Source organism: Clupea harengus, chromosome 9 (assembly GCF_900700415.2).
Source record: "Clupea harengus chromosome 9, Ch_v2.0.2, whole genome shotgun sequence".
Lineage (NCBI taxonomy): Eukaryota > Metazoa > Chordata > Actinopteri > Clupeiformes > Clupeidae > Clupea > Clupea harengus.
The window spans coordinates 25,660,915-25,680,914 of NC_045160.1; the positions used below are offsets into that span (position 1 = coordinate 25,660,915).

The 20,000-nt window shown below is 46.7% G+C and overlaps 2 protein-coding genes across 2 annotated transcripts in view; one reads left to right on the forward strand and one right to left on the reverse strand.

Annotated features, from left to right (window-relative positions):
- Window positions 1-10,529, forward strand: part of LOC105901524 (Down syndrome cell adhesion molecule-like protein 1 homolog) — a 22,790-nt gene extending 12,261 nt beyond the window's left edge. Inside the window, exons 9-17 of the mRNA XM_031572916.2 lie at window positions 2,537-2,725; window positions 3,902-4,189; window positions 5,451-5,606; window positions 6,712-6,742; window positions 7,014-7,135; window positions 7,480-7,632; window positions 8,109-8,303; window positions 8,774-9,127; window positions 9,910-10,529. Of these exons, the coding sequence (XP_031428776.1) occupies window positions 2,537-2,725; window positions 3,902-4,189; window positions 5,451-5,606; window positions 6,712-6,742; window positions 7,014-7,135; window positions 7,480-7,632; window positions 8,109-8,303; window positions 8,774-9,127; window positions 9,910-10,529 (2,108 nt within the window). The remainder of the gene's footprint in view (window positions 1-2,536; window positions 2,726-3,901; window positions 4,190-5,450; window positions 5,607-6,711; window positions 6,743-7,013; window positions 7,136-7,479; window positions 7,633-8,108; window positions 8,304-8,773; window positions 9,128-9,909) is intronic.
- Window positions 10,530-17,978: 7,449 nt separating this feature from the next.
- Window positions 17,979-20,000, reverse strand: part of LOC122133177 — an 11,290-nt gene continuing 9,268 nt past the window's right edge. The window contains exon 4 of the mRNA XM_042708760.1: window positions 17,979-18,395. Coding sequence (XP_042564694.1) covers window positions 18,280-18,395 — 116 coding nt within the window. The 3' untranslated portion in view covers window positions 17,979-18,279. The remainder of the gene's footprint in view (window positions 18,396-20,000) is intronic.

Consider the following 20,000-nt stretch of genomic DNA (forward strand, 5'->3'; position numbering starts at 1 on the left):
GTTGTGGTTTTTGTTGTTCTTGTTGTCGTCGTTTTTCTGTCAGATGTAACTGTCATTTCAGATTACAGAGCCTTTGCAGTTCCTTGTGTTTATCTGTGTTTTGTGTCTTTGTGGTCGAAAGGTCAATGAGAATATATTCTGAACATTAAGGGGTGGATATAGGATTATGAGCTGCTGACGTAGATCTGACCTTATACTTGCAGTTGTTTTTATTATAGATTCCAGGTATTTTGTCCCTCTGTCTCTCAATTTCATCCTTTTCTTGTCTTCATTTCTTCATCTCTCTCTCTCTCTCTCTCTCTCTCTCTCTCTCTCGGTTGGCTTATACAACTCTCATCATTTCACTCCCATGTCTTTTATCAAGGTCATCAGGGGGACAGTCTTAGGTCCACACAACTACACAAACAGTACCGCCACACCGCTCATGTTGGGCACTAATGCCCTCTCTCTCTCTCTGGGAGTCAAATACAGAGGAGAAGGAGGGAGAGATGGAGATACGAAACGAAAGAAACAGAGAGAAAGGTGAATAGAGAAACAGAGAGAGAGGGAAAGAAAGATAATGAAATAAAGAGAGAGATATAGAGAGAGGGGGAAAGAGAGAGAGGGGGGAGAGAGAGAGGGGGGGAAGAGAGAGAGAGGGAAAAATAGAAGGAGAGAGAGGGGGAGAGAGAGGGGGAGAGAGGGGGAGAGGGAGGGGGAGAGAGAGAGAGAGGGAGAGAGAGGAGAGAGAGAGAGAGAGAGAGACAGAGAGGGGAGAGAGAGAGAGAGATAGAGAGGAAGAGAGAGAGAGAGAGAGAGAGAGAGAGAGAGAGAATAAGACCGTCTCCAGGTCAATCCCTTTGATGTGCCACCCCCTTTATGCTGCCATCTGCCACAGCAAGTCAGGGCCCAAATCCTGGGGCAGATAATCGCTACCGGCGCCATATTGGGCCTCCATTTACATAAATGCCCAGTCAGCACACACACACACACACACACACACACACACACACACACACACACACACACACACACACACACACACACACACACACACACACAGAGACTCCATTTCTCCTCATCTGTATCTGTCCTCCATTCAGTCTGTCTCTGTCTTTTTGTTTATTTAACTGTAATACACACATACAAAAAAACATGAATACAAAATATAAGCACCCACACACACACCACACACACACAGAGACCCCCCCCCACACACACCCACACATACATAATAGACACACACACAAACACACACACACACACACACATACACACACATACACACACATACACAGACACACACACACACTCAGACACACACACAGACACACATACACACACATACACAACCTCTATGAAATGCCGGACCACAAAGGGTGGTGTTTAAACTGAAAGCTCAGTTCTAAGGCAGTGGTGGTGATCTACACAGGGCTCTGGCGCCCTCTAGTGGTTAGGCTTGGTCATGCCTACTCACCCACAGGCACTGTCTTCATCTTTCATCTGTCTTCTTTCATTTCCTGTCTTTGTTTCTCATTTCCAAGTGTCTTTTGTTTGGCTCAGCATCCACCCACCACAAACATGTTGTTTTTGTTTTTGTTATTCCAGATCATACAGGGTTTTTGGGTAGATTTGACTAAATCAGAGAGATTGCATTTTAATATCACTTCTCACATACGACACGTCCATAACCATTATGCTTTTTCATTAACCCTCCTATTATGTTTGGGGTCAATTTGACCCTTTTCAATGTTTAACGTCTCTAAATAAATGATTGGCATAGTTTTTTTTGCTTCATATTTAATGACTTTTCCTAATCTAATGGGGAGAACTGGGTAAACACAAAATGAACATGATGATATGTTTTCAATGTCCTGTACACATGCTTTACGCATAGGTGTTGTTTGGGGTCAATTTGACCCCAGGCTGTTTTAATTGTATAAAATATATAAGAAATATAAACTTTTTTTATCACATTGTTACTATTCTTGATTACAGAAATAGTTTTCTATTCCGTATGTTATAGATAACAACAATATGTACTTAGAAATAATATGAAGCCATAAAAACACCAGAAGGATATCTCTTTCCAATTTTAAGTCAATCAGTGAGATTTGATGGTGATCTGCATATTTCTCCATAGTAGCGTAACATGTATTCTGGATGTATAAGGGGGGTGGGTGGGGGTATTGTTTTATTTTTAAGGGCTATTTAGGTAGTCAACAAACAAACCTAAAGTACCTGACACATAAACTTGAGTAAAAAAAAATATTATAATCATTTTTTGGAGGTTTAAATTGCTGGGGTCAAATTGACCCCAAGCATAATAGATGTGGGTAAAATTTGAACATAATAGGAGGGTTAAGATATGGATAAACATGGTGTACAGGACCTTTCCATGGCAATTCATTTATACTGTTTCTATGTATGTGCCGAAGTCAAAGGGGCCAGCACTGTGTCTAACATCACGTGTGTGTGTGTGTGTGTGTGTGTGTGTGTGTGTGTGTGTGTGTGTGTGTGTGTGTGTGTGTGTGTGTGTGTGTGTGTGTGTGTCCAGGCTTCGTGCTACAGTACTCAGTGGACAACACGGAGGAGTGGCGCGACGTGTTCATCAGCTCTAGCGAGCGCTCCTTCAAGCTGGACAACCTGCGCTGCGGCACCTGGTACAAGGTCAAGCTGGCCGCCAAGAACAGCGTCGGGGCGGGACGCATCAGCGAGATCATCGAGGCCAAGACCCACGGGAGAGGTGAGGGCAGAGAGTTCCCCTCGACACACACACACACACACACACACACACACACACACACACACCATGTAATCATGCACACATACTCACACACACACACACATCCCACGTAATCACACACACACATACTCTCACACACACACCCCACATAATCACACACAAACAACACTCTCACACACTCTCTCACACACACACACACACACAAGCTGCTCCGATCGATAAGATTTAGTGATAGTTATGACTGACAATGCAGTCATAGGTTTTGGATGACTTCTGACAAAATAACCCCCCCATTCTGAAAGCAGAGCTAGAGAGTTGATGCTAGGGAGGGAGAAAGCAATAAACCCACCTGAAGTGTCATTAGACTGGAGGTCTGATTAAGCATTAAGCATTTAAGGTGGAGAGGTTTAGGAATAAGCATTTAAGGTGGAGGGGTTCAGGAATAAGCATTTAAGGTGGAGAGGTTTAGGAATAAGCATTTAAGGTGGAGGGGTTCAGGAATAAGCATTTAAGGTGGAGAGGTTTAGGAATAAGCATTTAAGGTGGAGGGGTTTACGAATAAGCATTTAAGGTGGAGAGGTTTAGGAATAAGCATTTAAGGTGGAGAGGTTTAGGAATAAGCATTTAAGGTGGAGGGGTTCAGGAATAAGCATTTAAGGTGGAGAGGTTTACGAATAAGCATTTAAGGTGGAGGGGTTTACGAATAAGCATTTAAGGTGGAGAGGTTTAGGAATAAGCATTTAAGGTGGAGGGGTTTAGGAATAAGCATTTAAGGTGGAGGGGTTTAGGAATAAGCATTTAAGGTGGAGGGGTTTAGGAATAAGCATTTAAGGTGGAGGGGTTCAGGAATAAGCATTTAAGGTGGAGAGGTTTAGGAATAAGCATTTAAGGTGGAGAGGTTTAGGAAGAAGCATTTAAGGTGGAGAGGTTTAGGAATAAGCATTTAAGGTGGAGAGGTTTAGGGTTTTAGGGATTTAAGGTGGAGAGAGATAGCAAGTGTGTGAGACACCCCTTCCACTGGCACAAGGATGTAAGCATCTAGGTCTCATATCTGCTCTCTTGAGCAATACTGACACACACCACCTCACCTGAGGAGTGCTGGAGAAATCCTGCTCACGCCTCTCTCTCTCTCTCTCTCTCTCTCTCTCTCTCTCTCTCTCTCTCCCCCTCCCCCAGAGCCCCAGTTCAATAAGGACCAGCCTCTGTTCACGCACATCAACTCGACGCACGCGCGGCTCAACCTGCAGGGCTGGACCAGCGGGGGCTGCCCCATCAACGCCGTCCTGCTGGACTTCCGGCCCAAGGGCACGTGGGCGTGGCAGAGCGTGCGCACCAACGCCTCGGCGGACATCTTCCTGGCAGAGCTGCGTGAGGCCACCTGGTACGAGCTCAAGATGAAGGCCTGCAACAGCGCCGGCTGCGGAAACCAGACCTCGCAGTTCGCCACGCTCGACTACGACGGCAGTGAGTGTCTTCTTTATTGTGTGTGTGTGTGTGTGTGTGTGTGTGTGTGTGTGTGTCAGTCTACTAGTATAGGTTCTAGGGATCCTGTCTAGCTCTGTGCCCCCTGAAACCTTTTGGTCCCCTGAAATCTTTGGTCCCCTGAAACCTTTAGGGCCCCTGAAATCTTTGGGGCCCCTGAAACCTTTTGGTCCCATGAAATCTTTGGTCCCCTGAAACCTTTAGGGCCCCTGAAATCTTTGGGGCCCCCACTCCCAGTGTGCTCTGGCCCTGAAGGCAGTGATTATGGTTTGAATCCAGTGGACATCTGGACGAGACAGATGCTTTACCCAAACCTGTGCGTTACCAATACAAACACGCAGCAGGCAGTCTGAATACACGAATATTTCTATTCATTTCTATTCTATGAATATATCAATACATGTTACGTGGCACCATTTGAGATTCTCTTAGTCTGTGTGAGGCATTTGGGTTCTGCAGTGAGGGGATATCAGGATGTCACCTTCAAACCTACAGGCATTGATAATATATAGATGGACATTATGATAATATATAGATGGACATTATGATTATATATAGATGGGTGTTATAGTGTGAGTGTTAGGAGAACAGTTCTCAGTCATAAGTAGCTTTGGATAACAGCATTGGCGAATTGAAGAGATGTAAATTAGGATGTACTTTTGGAATATAGTGTGAACGTGCAAACAAGTTGCGACAGTGACTGGCTTCGGTTTTTGCAGTATATTTCAAGTATGCTTCAACAACATACATTAAGTGCCTTCTCTTCAACAACATACATTAAGTGCCTTCTCCGCCTTTGGCTTTCACAGAGGAGACAGACGTGAGGAGGAGGCACATGAAGTGTGTGGGTGTTTCGGGGTGTGTGTGTGTGCATGTGTATGTCTATGTATGTGTGTGTGTTTTCTGGTGTGTGTGTGTGTGTGTGTGTGTGTGTGTGTGTATGTGTGTGTGTGTGTGTGTGTGTGTGTGTATGAAAGGCGTAGGTGGGGATGCTTAGTGTACTTCATAAACAAATCTGTTGAAAGCTGAACAAGGGACTTGAGTGTGCTTGTTTATGAAATGTATGCTAAGGACATCAGAATGGAAGGACACAGAGTACGCTTGCAGAATGAGAGTCTCTCTGTATTCTCTAGGAGAAGAGCACGCTGGTTGCTTGGTCTTGGTTCTATTCAATCCTCCATTCTCCAACTGTCTTTTCATTCAATCTCTCTCTCTCTCTCTCTCTCTCTCTCTCTTCTCTCAGGTACCATTCCTCCCATCAAGTCTGCGCGTGGGGAGGGCGACGACGTGAAGAAGCTGTTCTCCATCGGCTGTCCCGTCATCCTGGTCACCCTGGGCATGGCTCTGCTCTTCATCATCCGCAAGAAACGCAAGGAGAAGAGACTCAAGAGACTGAGAGGTGAGAGACAGAGAGAGAGAGAGAGAGAGAGAGAGAGAGAGAGAGGGAATAAAGAAAGGGAGAGGGGGAGGGATAGAGGAGTAGAGAGAGAGATAATAAGAAGGTTGAGAGGTGTACAGAGATGGACAAGATAAGGAGGAGAGAAAAAAAGACAAACAGAAAGAGGGAGAGGGAGAGAGAGAGAGAGAGCTCCTTCTGTAACCAGGGAACAGTAGAGACGGAGCTACACTTCCTGATTTGAACCATAACCAAAGTCTTAGAGACTATTATTTTGACAAAATAACACAAATTTTCCCAGAATTCCAACATCTAAATGATCTGGACAGACTCTCAGTTCTACTGGGAGAGAGGGAGGACTGCTGTAGACTGGCAGCAAAATATGTATCAGCCTGTCATGAGCTCCACAATAACATGAACCCCCTGTCCCAGATAACTAATATTTAATGTTTAATAATTAACAATGAACCTGTTATATGTTTCTATACCACATTGTTACCACCTATGACTTATTGTTTGTTTTTATTTATTTATGTTTATTGTGCTTGTACATTTTATGTAAACATGCTTTGGCAACGTTGTATTGTATGCAGTCATGCCAATAAAGCCTTTTGAATTGAGAGAGAGACAGAGGGAGAAGAGAGAGATAGAGAGAGAGAATGGGAGATGGAGAGAGGCCAAATGAGAGCGATGGATTCCAACAAATTTGAGTAGAGTGGAGTAGAGTGGAGTAGAGGAAGGAAAAGAGAGACGAGCAAAGGAAGGCGGACGGGTGGAGGTGGAGGTGGAGGTCGAGGTGGAGGTGGAGGTGGAGGTGGAGGTGGAGGTGGAGGTGGAGGTGGAGGTGGAGAGGACCTCAGAGGAGACCTGAGGAAATGAGACTCTGTATGCTGTTTGAAGTGTTGATGCTCTAAAAGGCAAACCACTCCCAGGCAGGAAATTGGCTTTAAGGGCAGGAGTTTAAGGACTGTGTGTGTGTGTGTGTGTGTGTGTGTGTGTGTGTGTGTGTGTGTGTGTGTGTGTGTGTGTTAACCGCCCGTATGCTTCACTTGCCCTCCACACTGACTGTGTTTGTCTCTCTCTGCTTGGTCTGCTCTGTCCCCTGCAGATGCCAAGAGCCTGGCTGAGATGCTGATCAGGTAAGGAGAGGAGCAGTACCGCTCGCACCACTTCACCCACGTGGAGCCAACATCATCCATATGCAACATCCTGCCTTAGCTTCTAATTAACTAAGTGTATTTGTGTTTGTGTGTGTGTGTGTCTGTGTGTGTGTGTGTGTGTGTGTCCGATGTGTGTGGGGGGTTTGTGTGTATGTGCATGCTCTTGCACATGTTTGTGTGTGTGTGTGTGTGTGTGTGTGTGTGTGTGTGTGTGTGTGTTTCCGTGTGTGCCTTGCTTTTGTCCCTGGAGCAGTAAGAACAATCGCAGCTTTGACACCCCAGTGAAGGGACCCCCCCAAGGACCGCGACTCCACATCGACATCCCCCGAGTACAGCTCCTCATCGAGGACAAGGAGGGGATCAAACAGATTGGTCAGTCACGTCCATGTGAGTGAGCGTGTGTATGTGTGTGTGTGTGTGTGTGTGTGTGTGTGTGTGTGTGTGTCTGTGTGTGTGTGTCTGTGTGTGTGTGTGTGTGTGTGTGTGTGTGTGGAAGCGTGTGGGGATGGTTTTTAAGTGTGTGTATTTATGTTTGTTTGTGTATAATACACTACTGATGTACTGAGAGCAGAATAGTTATCAGAGGCCCGTCTTTTTATCGGTTCGATGAAACTTAATGTTTAGAGAAATTTAAACGTGTTTTATTTCAGTATATCTTGAGGTCCTTGCCACTGTGAGTTTTGAAAAAAAAAACGGTTCTGAATTAATTCTGATAGGTGAGGACAAGGCCACCATACCAGTGACAGACACAGAGTTCAGCCAATCAGTGAACCCGCAGAGCTTCTGCACAGGCGTGTCTGTACATCACCCCGCCCTCATCCAGAACACTGGCCCTTTGATTGACATGTCAGACATCAGACCAGGCACAAGTGAGTCATCTGCAAGCATCTCACATCATAAACACTATTCTCTTCTATTATTTGTTGTTATGTTCTATTCTTCTCATCTATCTATCTATCTATCTATCTATCTATCTATCTATCTATCTATCTATCTATCTATCTATCTACAAGTGTATCTATCTATCTATCTATAAGTGTATCTATCTATCTATCTATCTATCTATCTATAAGTGTATCTATCTATTTATCTACAAGTGTATCTATTTATCTATCTACAAGTGTATCTATCTATCTATCTACAAGTGTATCTATCTATCAATAAGTCTATCTATCTATCTATCTATTTATCTATCTATCTATCTATCTATCTATCCGGCTCTTGTTGTTTTTCCTCTCTCTGTCTCTGTGCTTCCTCTGTTTTAAATCTTCTCACTCTCTTCCATGTTCTCTCTCTCTCTCTCTCTCTCTCTCTCTCCCTCCCTCCGTCTCTTCTCTCTCTTCAGACCCAGTGTCAAGGAAGAGTGTGAAGTCGGCCCACAGCACACGGAACCGCTACTCCAGCCAGTGGACCCTGACCAAGTGCCAGGCCTCCACGCCGGCGCGCACCCTCACCTCCGACTGGCGCACCGTGGGCTCACAGCACGGCATCACCGTCACCGAGAGTGACAGCTACAGCGCCAGCCTGTCACAAGACACAGGTATGGGTACACACACACACACACACACACACACACACACACGCTTACACGCACACATACATGTGGACAAACACAAAGGTACATTCTTGGGACACACACACACACCCACACACACATGCACAGAAACATACACACACACACACACACACACACACACATACATACATACACGCACACATACATGTGGACACACACACAAAGATACATACATCCACAAACACTCTTGGGACACACACACACACACACACACACACACACACACACACACACACACACACCCCCACACACACACACACACACACACACACACACACACACAGAAACACACAAACTCTAATCTGAATGAATCTTAATCTTAATCCTCATACTTCATGTGTGTCAGTGTTCTAGTGAAGCGTGACCTCTCTCCTCCTCCCTCCTCCTCTCTCCTCCTCTCTCCTCCTCCCTCCTCCTCTCTCCCCGTCTGGCAGATAAGGGTCGCAACAGCATGGTGTCGACGGAGAGCGCCTCCTCCACCTACGAGGAGCTGGCGCGGGCCTACGAGCACGCCAAGCTGGAGGAGCACCTGCAGCACGCCAAGTTCGAGATCACCGAGTGCTTCATCTCCGACAGCTCGTCCGACCAGATGACCACGGGCACCAACGACAACGCGGACAGCATGACGTCCATGAGCACGCCGTCCGAGCCAGGCATCTGCCGCTTCACAGCCTCCCCGCCCAAACCGCAGGACTACGACCGTGGCAAGAACGTCGCCGTGCCTATCCCACACCGTGCCAACAAGAGTGAGTGGACAGAAGATATCAGAAGGCCGTGTAGAAATAAGAGTGAGTGGATAAGTATATTACCGACCCGTGCTGAAATATGAGTGATTTGACAGGAGATATAAGAAGGCCGTGTAGAAATAAGAGTGAGTGGACAAATAGTTCTTCAAATGGGGCGACAGTGGTACAGGAGGTAAAGAAGTTGTTTAGTAATCAGGAGGTTGCTAGTTCGATTCCCTGTCGAAGCGTCCTTGAGCAAGACACTGAACCCCTAATTGCTCCTGATGTGCAGTGTGCCATCAGTGTAAATGTAAAATGTGTATACATTTGGATAAAAGCGTCTGCTAAATGACTAAATGTAAATGTAAATAGAACTTCAAAGTTTCAGGTGTTGTGTAGCAACCCATTACTTGCTGACTTGCAGACGTTAAATGACTGGACTACTTGCGGAATGATATGAAAGATGTGAATTAGAAGCACAAAACCCAGCGGTAAACGTTGGGGTGGCCCATTCAAATCTTGAAAAAACGTTTTGCAATATTCTGAGGAGCCGTATAATAAAACTTGATATGAAGTGGCGGGCCGCATGAAATCGATTGGCAGGCCGGGAGTTTGAGACCCCTGATCTAGACCTAGACCCCATGAAAGTTGGACCTGCTTCCTGCACCCTTCTTGGTGTGGGTTTCTCATACACGTTTAGGTCATGTTTTCAGCTGGTTGTGACGGTGAACTCCTGTCACAAAACTGTAGTGTAACATGCAGGAGTGTAACATCTTCCCCCACTCTTGACAGTCATATCCCTCAGTGCATCCTAACCTGCCCCCCCCCCCTGCCTCTTTCCCCAGGTGACTACTGCAACCTTCCCCTCTACATGAAGACGGATCCGTTCTTCCGCAAACAGGCGGAGCTGCACGACCCGTGTCCGGTGGTGCCGCCGCGCGAGGCGTCCATCCGCAGCCTGGCGGCGCGGGCCTACCACACACAGGGCCGGCACATGACCCTGGACTCGTCCAAGCAGCAGGCGCTCACCCTGGCCCACGCGGGCCTCAGCAGCCTCACCAGCTCTGGTTCGGCCTCCATCTCGTCCGGACCGCCCTCCCTCAGCGCCACGGGAAGCAGCTCCACGGTGGGCGGGCCGAGCGGGGCGGTGGGGAGCAGCGGCGGCGGCGGCGCCTGCGGGGCCTCGGGAGGAAGCGGACCCAGCTCCGGGACCTCCACGCTCCCCCAGAGGACTCTCACCATGCCTGGCTCCGGCTCGGCCCAGAGCGCGGCGGCAGCGGCGGCCGCGGCAGCAGCGGCAGCCGCCGCCTCGGCGTCCGGCTCCGGGGCCTCCGGCCAGAACCCCACCTCTTCCACCAAGGTGGGCGGCTCCAGAGACTCTCTGCTAGAGAGCAGCTCGTCCGGGCTGGGCAGACTGCAGAAGCAGAGCGCCGGCGCCTACTCCAAGTCCTACACGCTGGTGTAGCGCTGTGCTGGGGGTGGGGGGGGGGGCGGGCGGGGGCGTTCGGGGGCGTTCGGCGCCGCTCCGGTGGGGAGAGGGAGGAGGGCAGGGGGGGCCGGTATCCCTTCCTCCTGCATCTGGGGGAGGTTTTGGGAACGGGGTTTCCCAGGGAGAGGGGCCAGGGGCACATGCACACACACACCTGTGAGCCAGCTGTCTGTTTGTCACACGTGACAGCGTAGTGTGACATGACGAGGCGGAGAGGATTAATCATCACAGGGGTTTTTCTCGTCCTCTCTCTTTCTTTCTGTCCCGGTCGTTCTTTCTCTTTTTTATCCTCCGTCTATCAATCTTTTCATCTAGCTGTTCCTCTGTCTTTCACTACAACTCTCTCTCTCTCTCTCTCTATCCCTCTATCCCTACTCTAATAATTGAGATAAATGCCAAACCTAATACTCTCAGTTCACATTTCACTCATGTTTTACTTCCTCACTCTTTCTTCTCCTCTCTCTCTCTTCATCTCTCTCGATCTTTCTCTTCCACCCCTTCAGTTTGTTATTTTTTGAGGTGAACCCCCGGTTGCTCGCTGTCAAAGACACCTTGGACCTTATGCACGAAATACTTTCCATGTGCACTTGTTTTTTTTTATTGTTTTTCTTCTTCTTCTTTTGAAGGTAGGAAGTACCATTTTTAGATATATATATATATAAATATATATATCTGCACACATTTACCGTCCTTGATGTATTAGGCTGTTATTGTTTTTTTTTTTTCTGGTTTGTTTTTTGGGATTCTTTTGAAAAAAAAAGAAAAAAAACAAAAGCGAAGAAAAACATCTTTGGTGGAACCTGTTTCATACTCTGGCTGTTAGCCACGGAAAGTGCTTATGCATAAACTCCAACCCAACCTTGGTGTCTCTCTCGCCCGTCCCACTCCACCCCACCCCACCCCACCCCACCCCACCCCACCCGGCCCCACCCCACCCGGCCCCACCCAACCCCACCCAACCCAACCCCACGCCGGTCTGGTCTGGACAAGGACTAAACTCACAACATAAACAATTGAAAGACTGAGGTCTCAGTCGCCATACAGTATTTGAGTCTTTGGGGTTTCCTTTCCTTTAATGCAATTGATGACACATTATAGAATATTATTGACTGTTTTATAGACAAAGCTGAAGAAAAAGAGAAAAAAAAAAAGCGACGTGTCTGGATTCTTCTTCCTGGAAGATGGAAGGAAACTGTATTTTTTCATAATTTGGCTTTTTTTGCTTTTTTCATGTTATGGTTTTTGTCTTTTTTTTGTTTTATTGTTTTTTTAAGAAAAAAAACTCAATGATGAACTTGTGCACTAAATGAGAGTGAAGAGGAAACCACGGAGATGCCCTGCCCTGTCCCACACCTGTGTGTGTGTGTGTGTGTGTGTGTGTGTGTGAACGCGCGTGTGTGTTGATATGTGTGTGTGTGTGCGCGTCTATAACATGTAAATACATATATACATGAGCACATGCGGATGGCACAAACATCACTGGAGGACTGGTTTGATCACCTGTGTGTGCTTGCCTGGCAGAATACGGTGTGTGTACCGATCCTCTGTGCGGTTTTCGGTTGTTTCTTGTTTCAACTTTTGTTTGTTTCTTTGTTTGTTTGTTTGTTTGTTTTGCCCTGAGTTGAGATGGCTCAGTGGACTGCCATCCTGTAGCTGTGCTGTGTAATAGGGGTGGGTGGAGCTTAAGTAACGTGTAGCGCTATCAAGGAGAGGGGACGGAGAAGTGGAGGAGAAGAGAGAGGAAACAAGAAGAGAGAGAGAGAGAGAGAGAGAGAGATGGGCTGAGAATTGGAGAAAGAAAATCTACACACATCACTCCTGATGCTTGTGTAAGCCATTGCCCATACCTCTCTCTCTCTCTCTCTCTCTCTTTATCTGTCTGTCTGTCTGTCTGTCTGTCTGTCTGTCTGTCTGTCTGTCTCTCTCTCTCCGTCTCTCTCTCTCTCTATCTGTCTGTCTGTCTGTCTCTCTCTCTGTTTGTCTCTCTTCTCTCTCTTCTTTGCCAAGGTTCTCATTCTCCTAAGTAAAGGACTGGTAGAATCTTTGTTCTTTTCCTTCAGGTTTTGGTTTAATGTTTTGCCAGAACCCCCCCCCATCCCCTTCTACCCCAAGCCACTCCTATGCCACCCCCTCCCCCTCACCCACACACACACACACACACACCTTTCTTTCCCAGTCTCACTGTGACCGCTTGGCAGCCCCCCCCCCCCCCCCCTGCCCAGAAAGGAGGCATGGAGGGGTCTGCCCAGATCTCTCCCAGAAGTGGCGACTGTCTGAGGAGGTAGGCAGAGAGGGGAAAGAGAGAGAGAATCGCATAACGAGAAAGAAAAAAGAAAGAAAGAAAGAGAAGAGAAGAGATAGATGCACTGGAGTATGTTGCTTTAAAAGCTGATGATTTAAAGGAGAGCGAAGATGAGGAAAAGAAGAAATTGGTTGGTGTAGGACAGCGGTGTCTGCCCTTAGAGGAGTAGCTAGCATTTCTGTATTTGTTTTTGTTTGCATCTTTCTGTTCCCCCCCTCTTTTTATTCGTGTGGGAACCTGGTTCCCCTGCCCCCCCCCCCCCCCCCCCCCCCGCGCCACCTAGCTTTAGAAGATTGCCCAGTATAGCCCAGGGTGAGGGGCAAAAGGGGGAGTTACAGACAGACGGGCGGGGAGGAAGGAAGTACTGCCACCCTTCTGGAAACCACGTGGGTCTCAACAGATAAGATGTGTTACAGGCAAACTCTTCCCCCTGGAAAACACAATCCACGTGTCCATGAAATGGAATGCATTACCCTCCCCCCCAACACATCAGATGTACTCTGCCCCCCCCCCCCCCCCCCCACCCCCACTAGAAGCCCAGCCCCATGACGTAAGAAGAAAGAGCTCCAGCAAAGTAGATATGACTCTCCCAAATGATTTCAATGGCAAGACAAAAATCACATCAGGGCGACTGCAATACGAAGAAAGAAAAATGAAATGAAAAGAAAATATATTACCATATTTGTTGTCAAAATATATACATATATATTTCTATCTAAAGATATAGTGAATATATAAATGTGAGAACAGAGAAATATAATGCCATATCTAATTGAAAAAAAAAGTTTTATTTTAAAATAATAATTTGAGACAATCGCTCAGTGGGAAGAGCTGCAGGGTGAGGAAAGAGGGATAGATCTCGACTAGGGAAGAAAAGAGAGAGAGAGAGATAGATGGAGAAGACTTAAACGGGTAGCACAACCAAGAAAGAGAGTGACGATGAGGTGAGTGAGAGAGAGAGAGAGAGAGAGAGAGAGAGCGTAGGAGAGAGGAGGAAGAGGAAGAGATGAATGGTTGAAGAAGGAGAAGTGTGGTGAGCCTGGAGCTTGTAAGCAATGTGAGTGTGTCCAGAGTCTTGCTCTTGCACAGCCTATAGGGGAAGAAAAGAACAAGAGAGGTTTGTTCCTTCATTGCCTAGTATCTCACCTGATCCTGTGTGGTACGGTGGCTCACATAGTCCAAACTTGTCCGGTTGACTTGGATAACTGCGAAACAACTTCTCAGACACCTGACTGACCTTTCTTCCTGGCCTGGTAATGAGATGATCTCAGTGGCTCAGTGGCTAAGTTCTATTTCTTTGGGCCGGGTCCTGATCTGATAGGGCGGGCAGGCACAGGATCAGGATCAGGTCCGTCCCAGAGCCAATGAGGTGATCCAGAACCAGATCACTATAGGGGGAAACCCACCCCACTGCGTGGATGACTCCGAACACAAGCATCCAATCATATCTGATGAGTGTGAGAGGAAGAGTCACGGGCCAAACTCAACTGTTGTGGGTATAAGTCAAGTCAAGCACTGAGTCATGCACAACCAAATGATATCGAAAGATCTCTAGTAGATGGGCAGAGTGCAAGCAAACAGGGCCTGCGTGCAAGTGAAACCTTCCCTTTGGTTGCTAGGGGAGATAACAAGAAGAAATCTGCCAGTGCACAACCAAATCACATGGTACAAGGAAGTAAATCTCTCACTTTGTGGCCATGTCAACACAACCAATAAAATCAGGTGAACAAGAGTGCATGGGTTGAGTCAAAGCCACCCATTGGTTGTCAGGTGAAGGTCACGTGTGCACACACAGCCAATGAGGAAGTGTGGGATTCCAGCAGAAAGCCTGAGGTGTGTGTGTGTGTGTGTGTGTGTGTGTACGCCCCCGCTGTACGCGTCCGGCTCTTATCCCGCCACAGAAGTAGCAAAATGAACGTTAAGACGTTCACGCATGTGTGTGTGTGTGTGTCTATGTGTGTGTGTGTCTGTGTGCGCGCATGCACGTTGCTGAAAAGCCACCAGAACTAATGCAACTTCTTCAGCTGTAGTCCCTCACCCAAGCGAAAGGTTAAAGATTAAAGCTAACCAACTGTATTCCACACAAAAAATATAAATATGCTCTGTTTTCATTTGCCAACTAATAAACATGGAATTAGATATTCCAGCTCAGATTTTCATTCTATAGAAAATTGAAATTGCACAACGGGAAAAGTGGTCTATTGACCTGATATCCTCCTTCAGGCAAAGCCTGTAAAGTCTGATTTAAACACTGGGAGACAAACACTAACACTTCTCAAGTCATTCACAATACTGGACTGGTTTCCAATGTCATAATCCCTTTCTAATCATATTGCCCTGTTCCGACTTAAAGTCGAACAGATCCGACACAAACGTGTCATCTCGGTATGGGAGTCCAAAGACTCTGCCATGCATGGTTTCATGGTGCCATACCTCGGAGGACGTTTGCTTCAGTCAAAGGAGCTCAGCAGCAGCCCGGCCCCACGACCAACAGACAAACTAAACGATAAACACTCGAGCAGACTTAGGAACACAGACACACTAAACGATAAACACCCACGCAGACTTAGGAACACAGACACACTAAACGATAAACACTCACGCAGACTTAGGAACACAGACAAACTAAACGATAAACACTCGAGCAGACTTAGGAACACAGACACACTAAACGATAAACACCCACGCAGACTTAGGAACACAGACACACTAAACGATAAACACCCACGCAGACTTAGGAACACAGACAAACTAAACGATAAACACCCACGCAGACTTAGGAACACAGAGCACCACTGAATCAACAGGAAAGACATAAAAGCCTGTCTATGACAGCCATTACCACATACACATAAACGCTGTCACGTCACAAACTTACAGTGACTGGAACCTAAATGTGGAAATACAGTATGCATGTGTAGGTGCGTGTGTGTTTATGTGTTTACCTGTTCAGGTTGGATTGTTGGTAACGATAACCGATAGGGCATATGATGCCCACCCCACACACTTTAGCCCAGAGGGCGGCTGGCTGCAGGCCAGATCCCAGAATTCCCTGCGGTCAGGGCCTTGTCTCTACTTCAGTGAGTTGCCTGTGGCTTGAGCAAACACATTTGAATTTGTTCATTTTGTTTTGGCTGTTTGTTTGTCGGTGATAGATATCCTCTCCCCATTGCTTTTTTTATTTGAAACGTTCCTTCGGATGATTTAATAATGTTTCGTTCTGGAGGAAGAAAAACAGAGATGTGTCGTGAAGCAAATGGGGGCAGGCCTGTTTAGCCAATCCAAAATCAGGGACTCCCTAGCTCCAGCCAATCACAGGAGAAGCCACAAGCTTATTGGACGGAGTCAGGAAATCAAACTCTATGCCCAACCTCCCTGTTTCTCCACCCCCGCCCCCTTTTGTCCCTTAACCAATCAAACCCCCCCACCCCCCCTTCCTCTTTACCCGTAGAGTCTCCGTGTCAGCATAATTTCTAATCTACAAAGAAATACTCTTGTATATAAGAAAGTGTTTTGTATAAATAACTACTATTTTCAAACTCTGCAGATGAAACCAGGGCACAATTTAAAGTTTCATGAAAGTTATAACTTTAAATGTGAGGCGATTCAAATAAAAAAAGACAAAAAAATATATATATACCTTACACTGATTTTCGAATGGGGCACAAAAAAACCCAGAATAGAAAAAGTCTGACTTTTTTCCCCTAATTTTTAAAATGAATTTTGTTGACTTTTATTAATTTCTGTTGATTGTTTGATTTGTTTATATTTTGGTTTCATTTTTACTTTTCGGTTTATATTGAAGAAAAATGGCATTGCATGCTCTGAATATTTTGCTGGTTATTAAAAGTAAAATGGAGACAAGAGATTCAAAGGACTAAACGTGGAAAAAAAAGTTGAAACATGCTGAGGGGGATTCCTAAACTTTTATGGAAAAGTTGCTTCAATTTGCAATTGCTTGTGTTAAACTATACAGTTTTTTTCTATGAAAACAACACAAAAACAGAAAAAAGAGTACTCCAACAACTTGTGCAATAAAGCTATCTTTCTATGAACTTGTGTCCTTTTCTTTCATCTGTTGTGTATCCTTTTGTCAGAAGCTTAGTCCTGTAACAATGCCCACACACACACACACACTACACATGTGAAGGAACACAAAAATATAAAACATAAGTAAAGAAAAGAAAATCTTTAATTGTTTGATGTGTTGTATTACACCCTCACTTTAATATCGTGACCCATCACATATTACCATCCCATTGACCATCAACTGATTCACTCCTTTGCTGTTGGAATATGGAGCACACTACCAGCTATCAGGATTTTGGAGTTGTCATTACCCTAACTGACCACATGGGGGCAGGCATGCTATATCACTTCTGGAGAAGCCTAAATGGATGTGGGATCAGTTAGGCGTTTTGGGGTCTTGATTCTCATTATTGGAATAGAACAGTAGGGGCTTGCCTGAGTAGGTTTGCTGATTCGGATAATGCCGGTGATTCTGGTTCAGGCATTCTGTCTAGAACATTCTCTCCAGAACATTCTGTCTAGAACATTTCCGTCTAGAACATTCCGTCTAGAACATTTTGTTCTGGCTCTGATTTCTATTCTTTCACAACATTCCTATTCACTTTCATCCACACTCAATCATGCTGATTTGAACAAAGAAAAACAAAGCAATAAAACAAAACAAAAAATAATAAAACCCTGTTATTAATATAAATATAATGATATGACACAAACATTTGTGATATTTTAAAATACTCATTGACAGCTAAGTGACCTTATTGCGAGTGGTGTGGTATGTTACACATATTTTAGACAGATCTACACTTCCACAGGTATGTGCCAGTGCATAGTGTGGAGGCAAGGTGTGTGTGTGTGTGTGTGTGTGTGTGTGTGTGTGTGTGTGTATGTGTGAGAGTGTGTGTGTATGTGTGAGAGTGTGTGCGTATGTATGTTTTTGTGTGTGTGTGTGTGTGTGTGTGTGTGTGTGTGTGTGTGAGAGTGTGTGCGTATGTATGTTTGTGTGTGTGTGTGTGTGTGTGTGTGTGTGTGTGTGTGTATGTGTGAGAGTGTGTGCGTATGTATGTTTTTGTGTGTGTGTGTGTGTGTGTGTGTGTGTGTGTGTGTGTGTGTTTGTGATCGGTGTGTGTGTGTAGATCCGCCCATGACTGTGTGAGAGAGTGTGTGATGGTGTACTTTTCCATAGTATTTACAATGTTTCAGAGAGAATGAGTGATCATGTCTGTGTGTGTGTGTGTGTGTGTGTGTGAGAGAGAGGGAGAGAGAGTAATGACTGAGAGTGCAAAAAATCGAAAAAAAGAGAAAGCGAGAGAGTTGAAGAGCTATAAAGAGCTGAGGGGGAGGTGCTCCTCCCCTCCTCTAGATGGTGCCCTTCTTCTTTGGCTGGTCCTTCCTTCTTTAGACGGTGTCCTTCTTCTTCTGCTGGTACTTCCTGTACTCCTTCTGGATGGTAAAGGCGGCCTTGACGGCCTCAGGGCTGGCCGGGGCACACAGCCCATTAGTGCAGTTGGAGTCTGGAACAGACAGGAGACACAGCAAGGCTCACGGACAGGAGACACAGACATGAGACACAGACAGGAGACACAGACATGAGACACAGACAGGAGACACAGACAGGAGACACAGACATGAGACACAGACAGGAGACACAGACAGGAGACAGGAGACACAGACAGGAGACACAGACAGGAGACACAGACAGCAGACATGAGACACAGACAGGAGACACAGACATGAGACACAGACAGGAGACACAGACAGGAGACACAGACAGGAGACACAGCAAGGCTCACAGACAGGAGACACAGCAAGGCTCACGGACAGGAGACACAGACAGGAGACACAGCAAAGCTCACGGACAGGAGACACAGACAGGAGACACAGACATGAGACAGACACAGACAGGAGACACAGACAGGAGACAGGAGACACAGACAGGAAACACAGACATGAGACACAGACATGAGACACAGCAAGGCTCACGGACAGGAGACACAGACATGAGACACAGACAGGAGACACAGACATGAGACACAGACAGGAGACAGGAGACACAGCAAGGCTCACGGACAGGAGACACAGACAGGAGACACAGACAGGAGACACAGCAAGGCTCACAGACATGAGACACAGACAGGAGACACAGACAGGAGACACAGACAGGAGACACAGCAAGGCTCACAGGCAGGAGACACAGACATGAGACACAGACAGGAGACACAGCAAGGCTCACGGACAGGAGACACAGACAGGAGACAGACAGGAGACACAGACAGGAGACACAGACATGAGACACAGACATGAGACACAGCAAGACAGGAGACACAGACAGGAGACACAGACAGGAGACACAGACATGAGACACAGACAGGAGACAGGAGACACAGACAGGATACACAGACAGGAGACACAGACAGGAGACACAGACAGGAGACACAGCAAGGCTCACGGACAGGAGACATGAGACACAGACGTGAGACACAAACAGTAGACACAGACAGGAGACAGGAGACACAGACAGGAGACACAGACATGAGACACAGACAGGAGACACAGACAGGAGACACAGACAGGAGACACAGCAAGGCTCACGGACAGGAGACATGAGACACAGACAGGAGACACAGACAGGAGACACAGACAGGAGACAGGAGACACAGACAGGAGACACAGACAGGAGACACAGACAGGAGACACAGCAAGGCTCACGGACAGGAGACAGAGACAGGAGACACAGACAGGAGACACAGACAGGAGACACAGACAGGAGACAGGAGACAGGAGACACAGCAAGGCTCACGGACAGGAGACACAGCAAGGCTCACAGACAGGAGACACAGACAGGAGACAGGAGACAGGAGACACAGACAGGAGACACAGACAGGAGACACAGCAAGGCTCACAGACATGAGACACAGACAGGAGACACAGACAGGAGACAGGAGACACAGACAGGAGACACAGACAGGAGACACAGCAAGGCTCATGGAGAGGAGACACAGACAGGAGACACAGCAAGGCTCACGGAGAGGAGACACAGACAGGAGACACAGCAAGGCTCACAGACAGGAGACACAGACAGGAGACACGGACAGGAGACACAGACAGGAGACACAGCA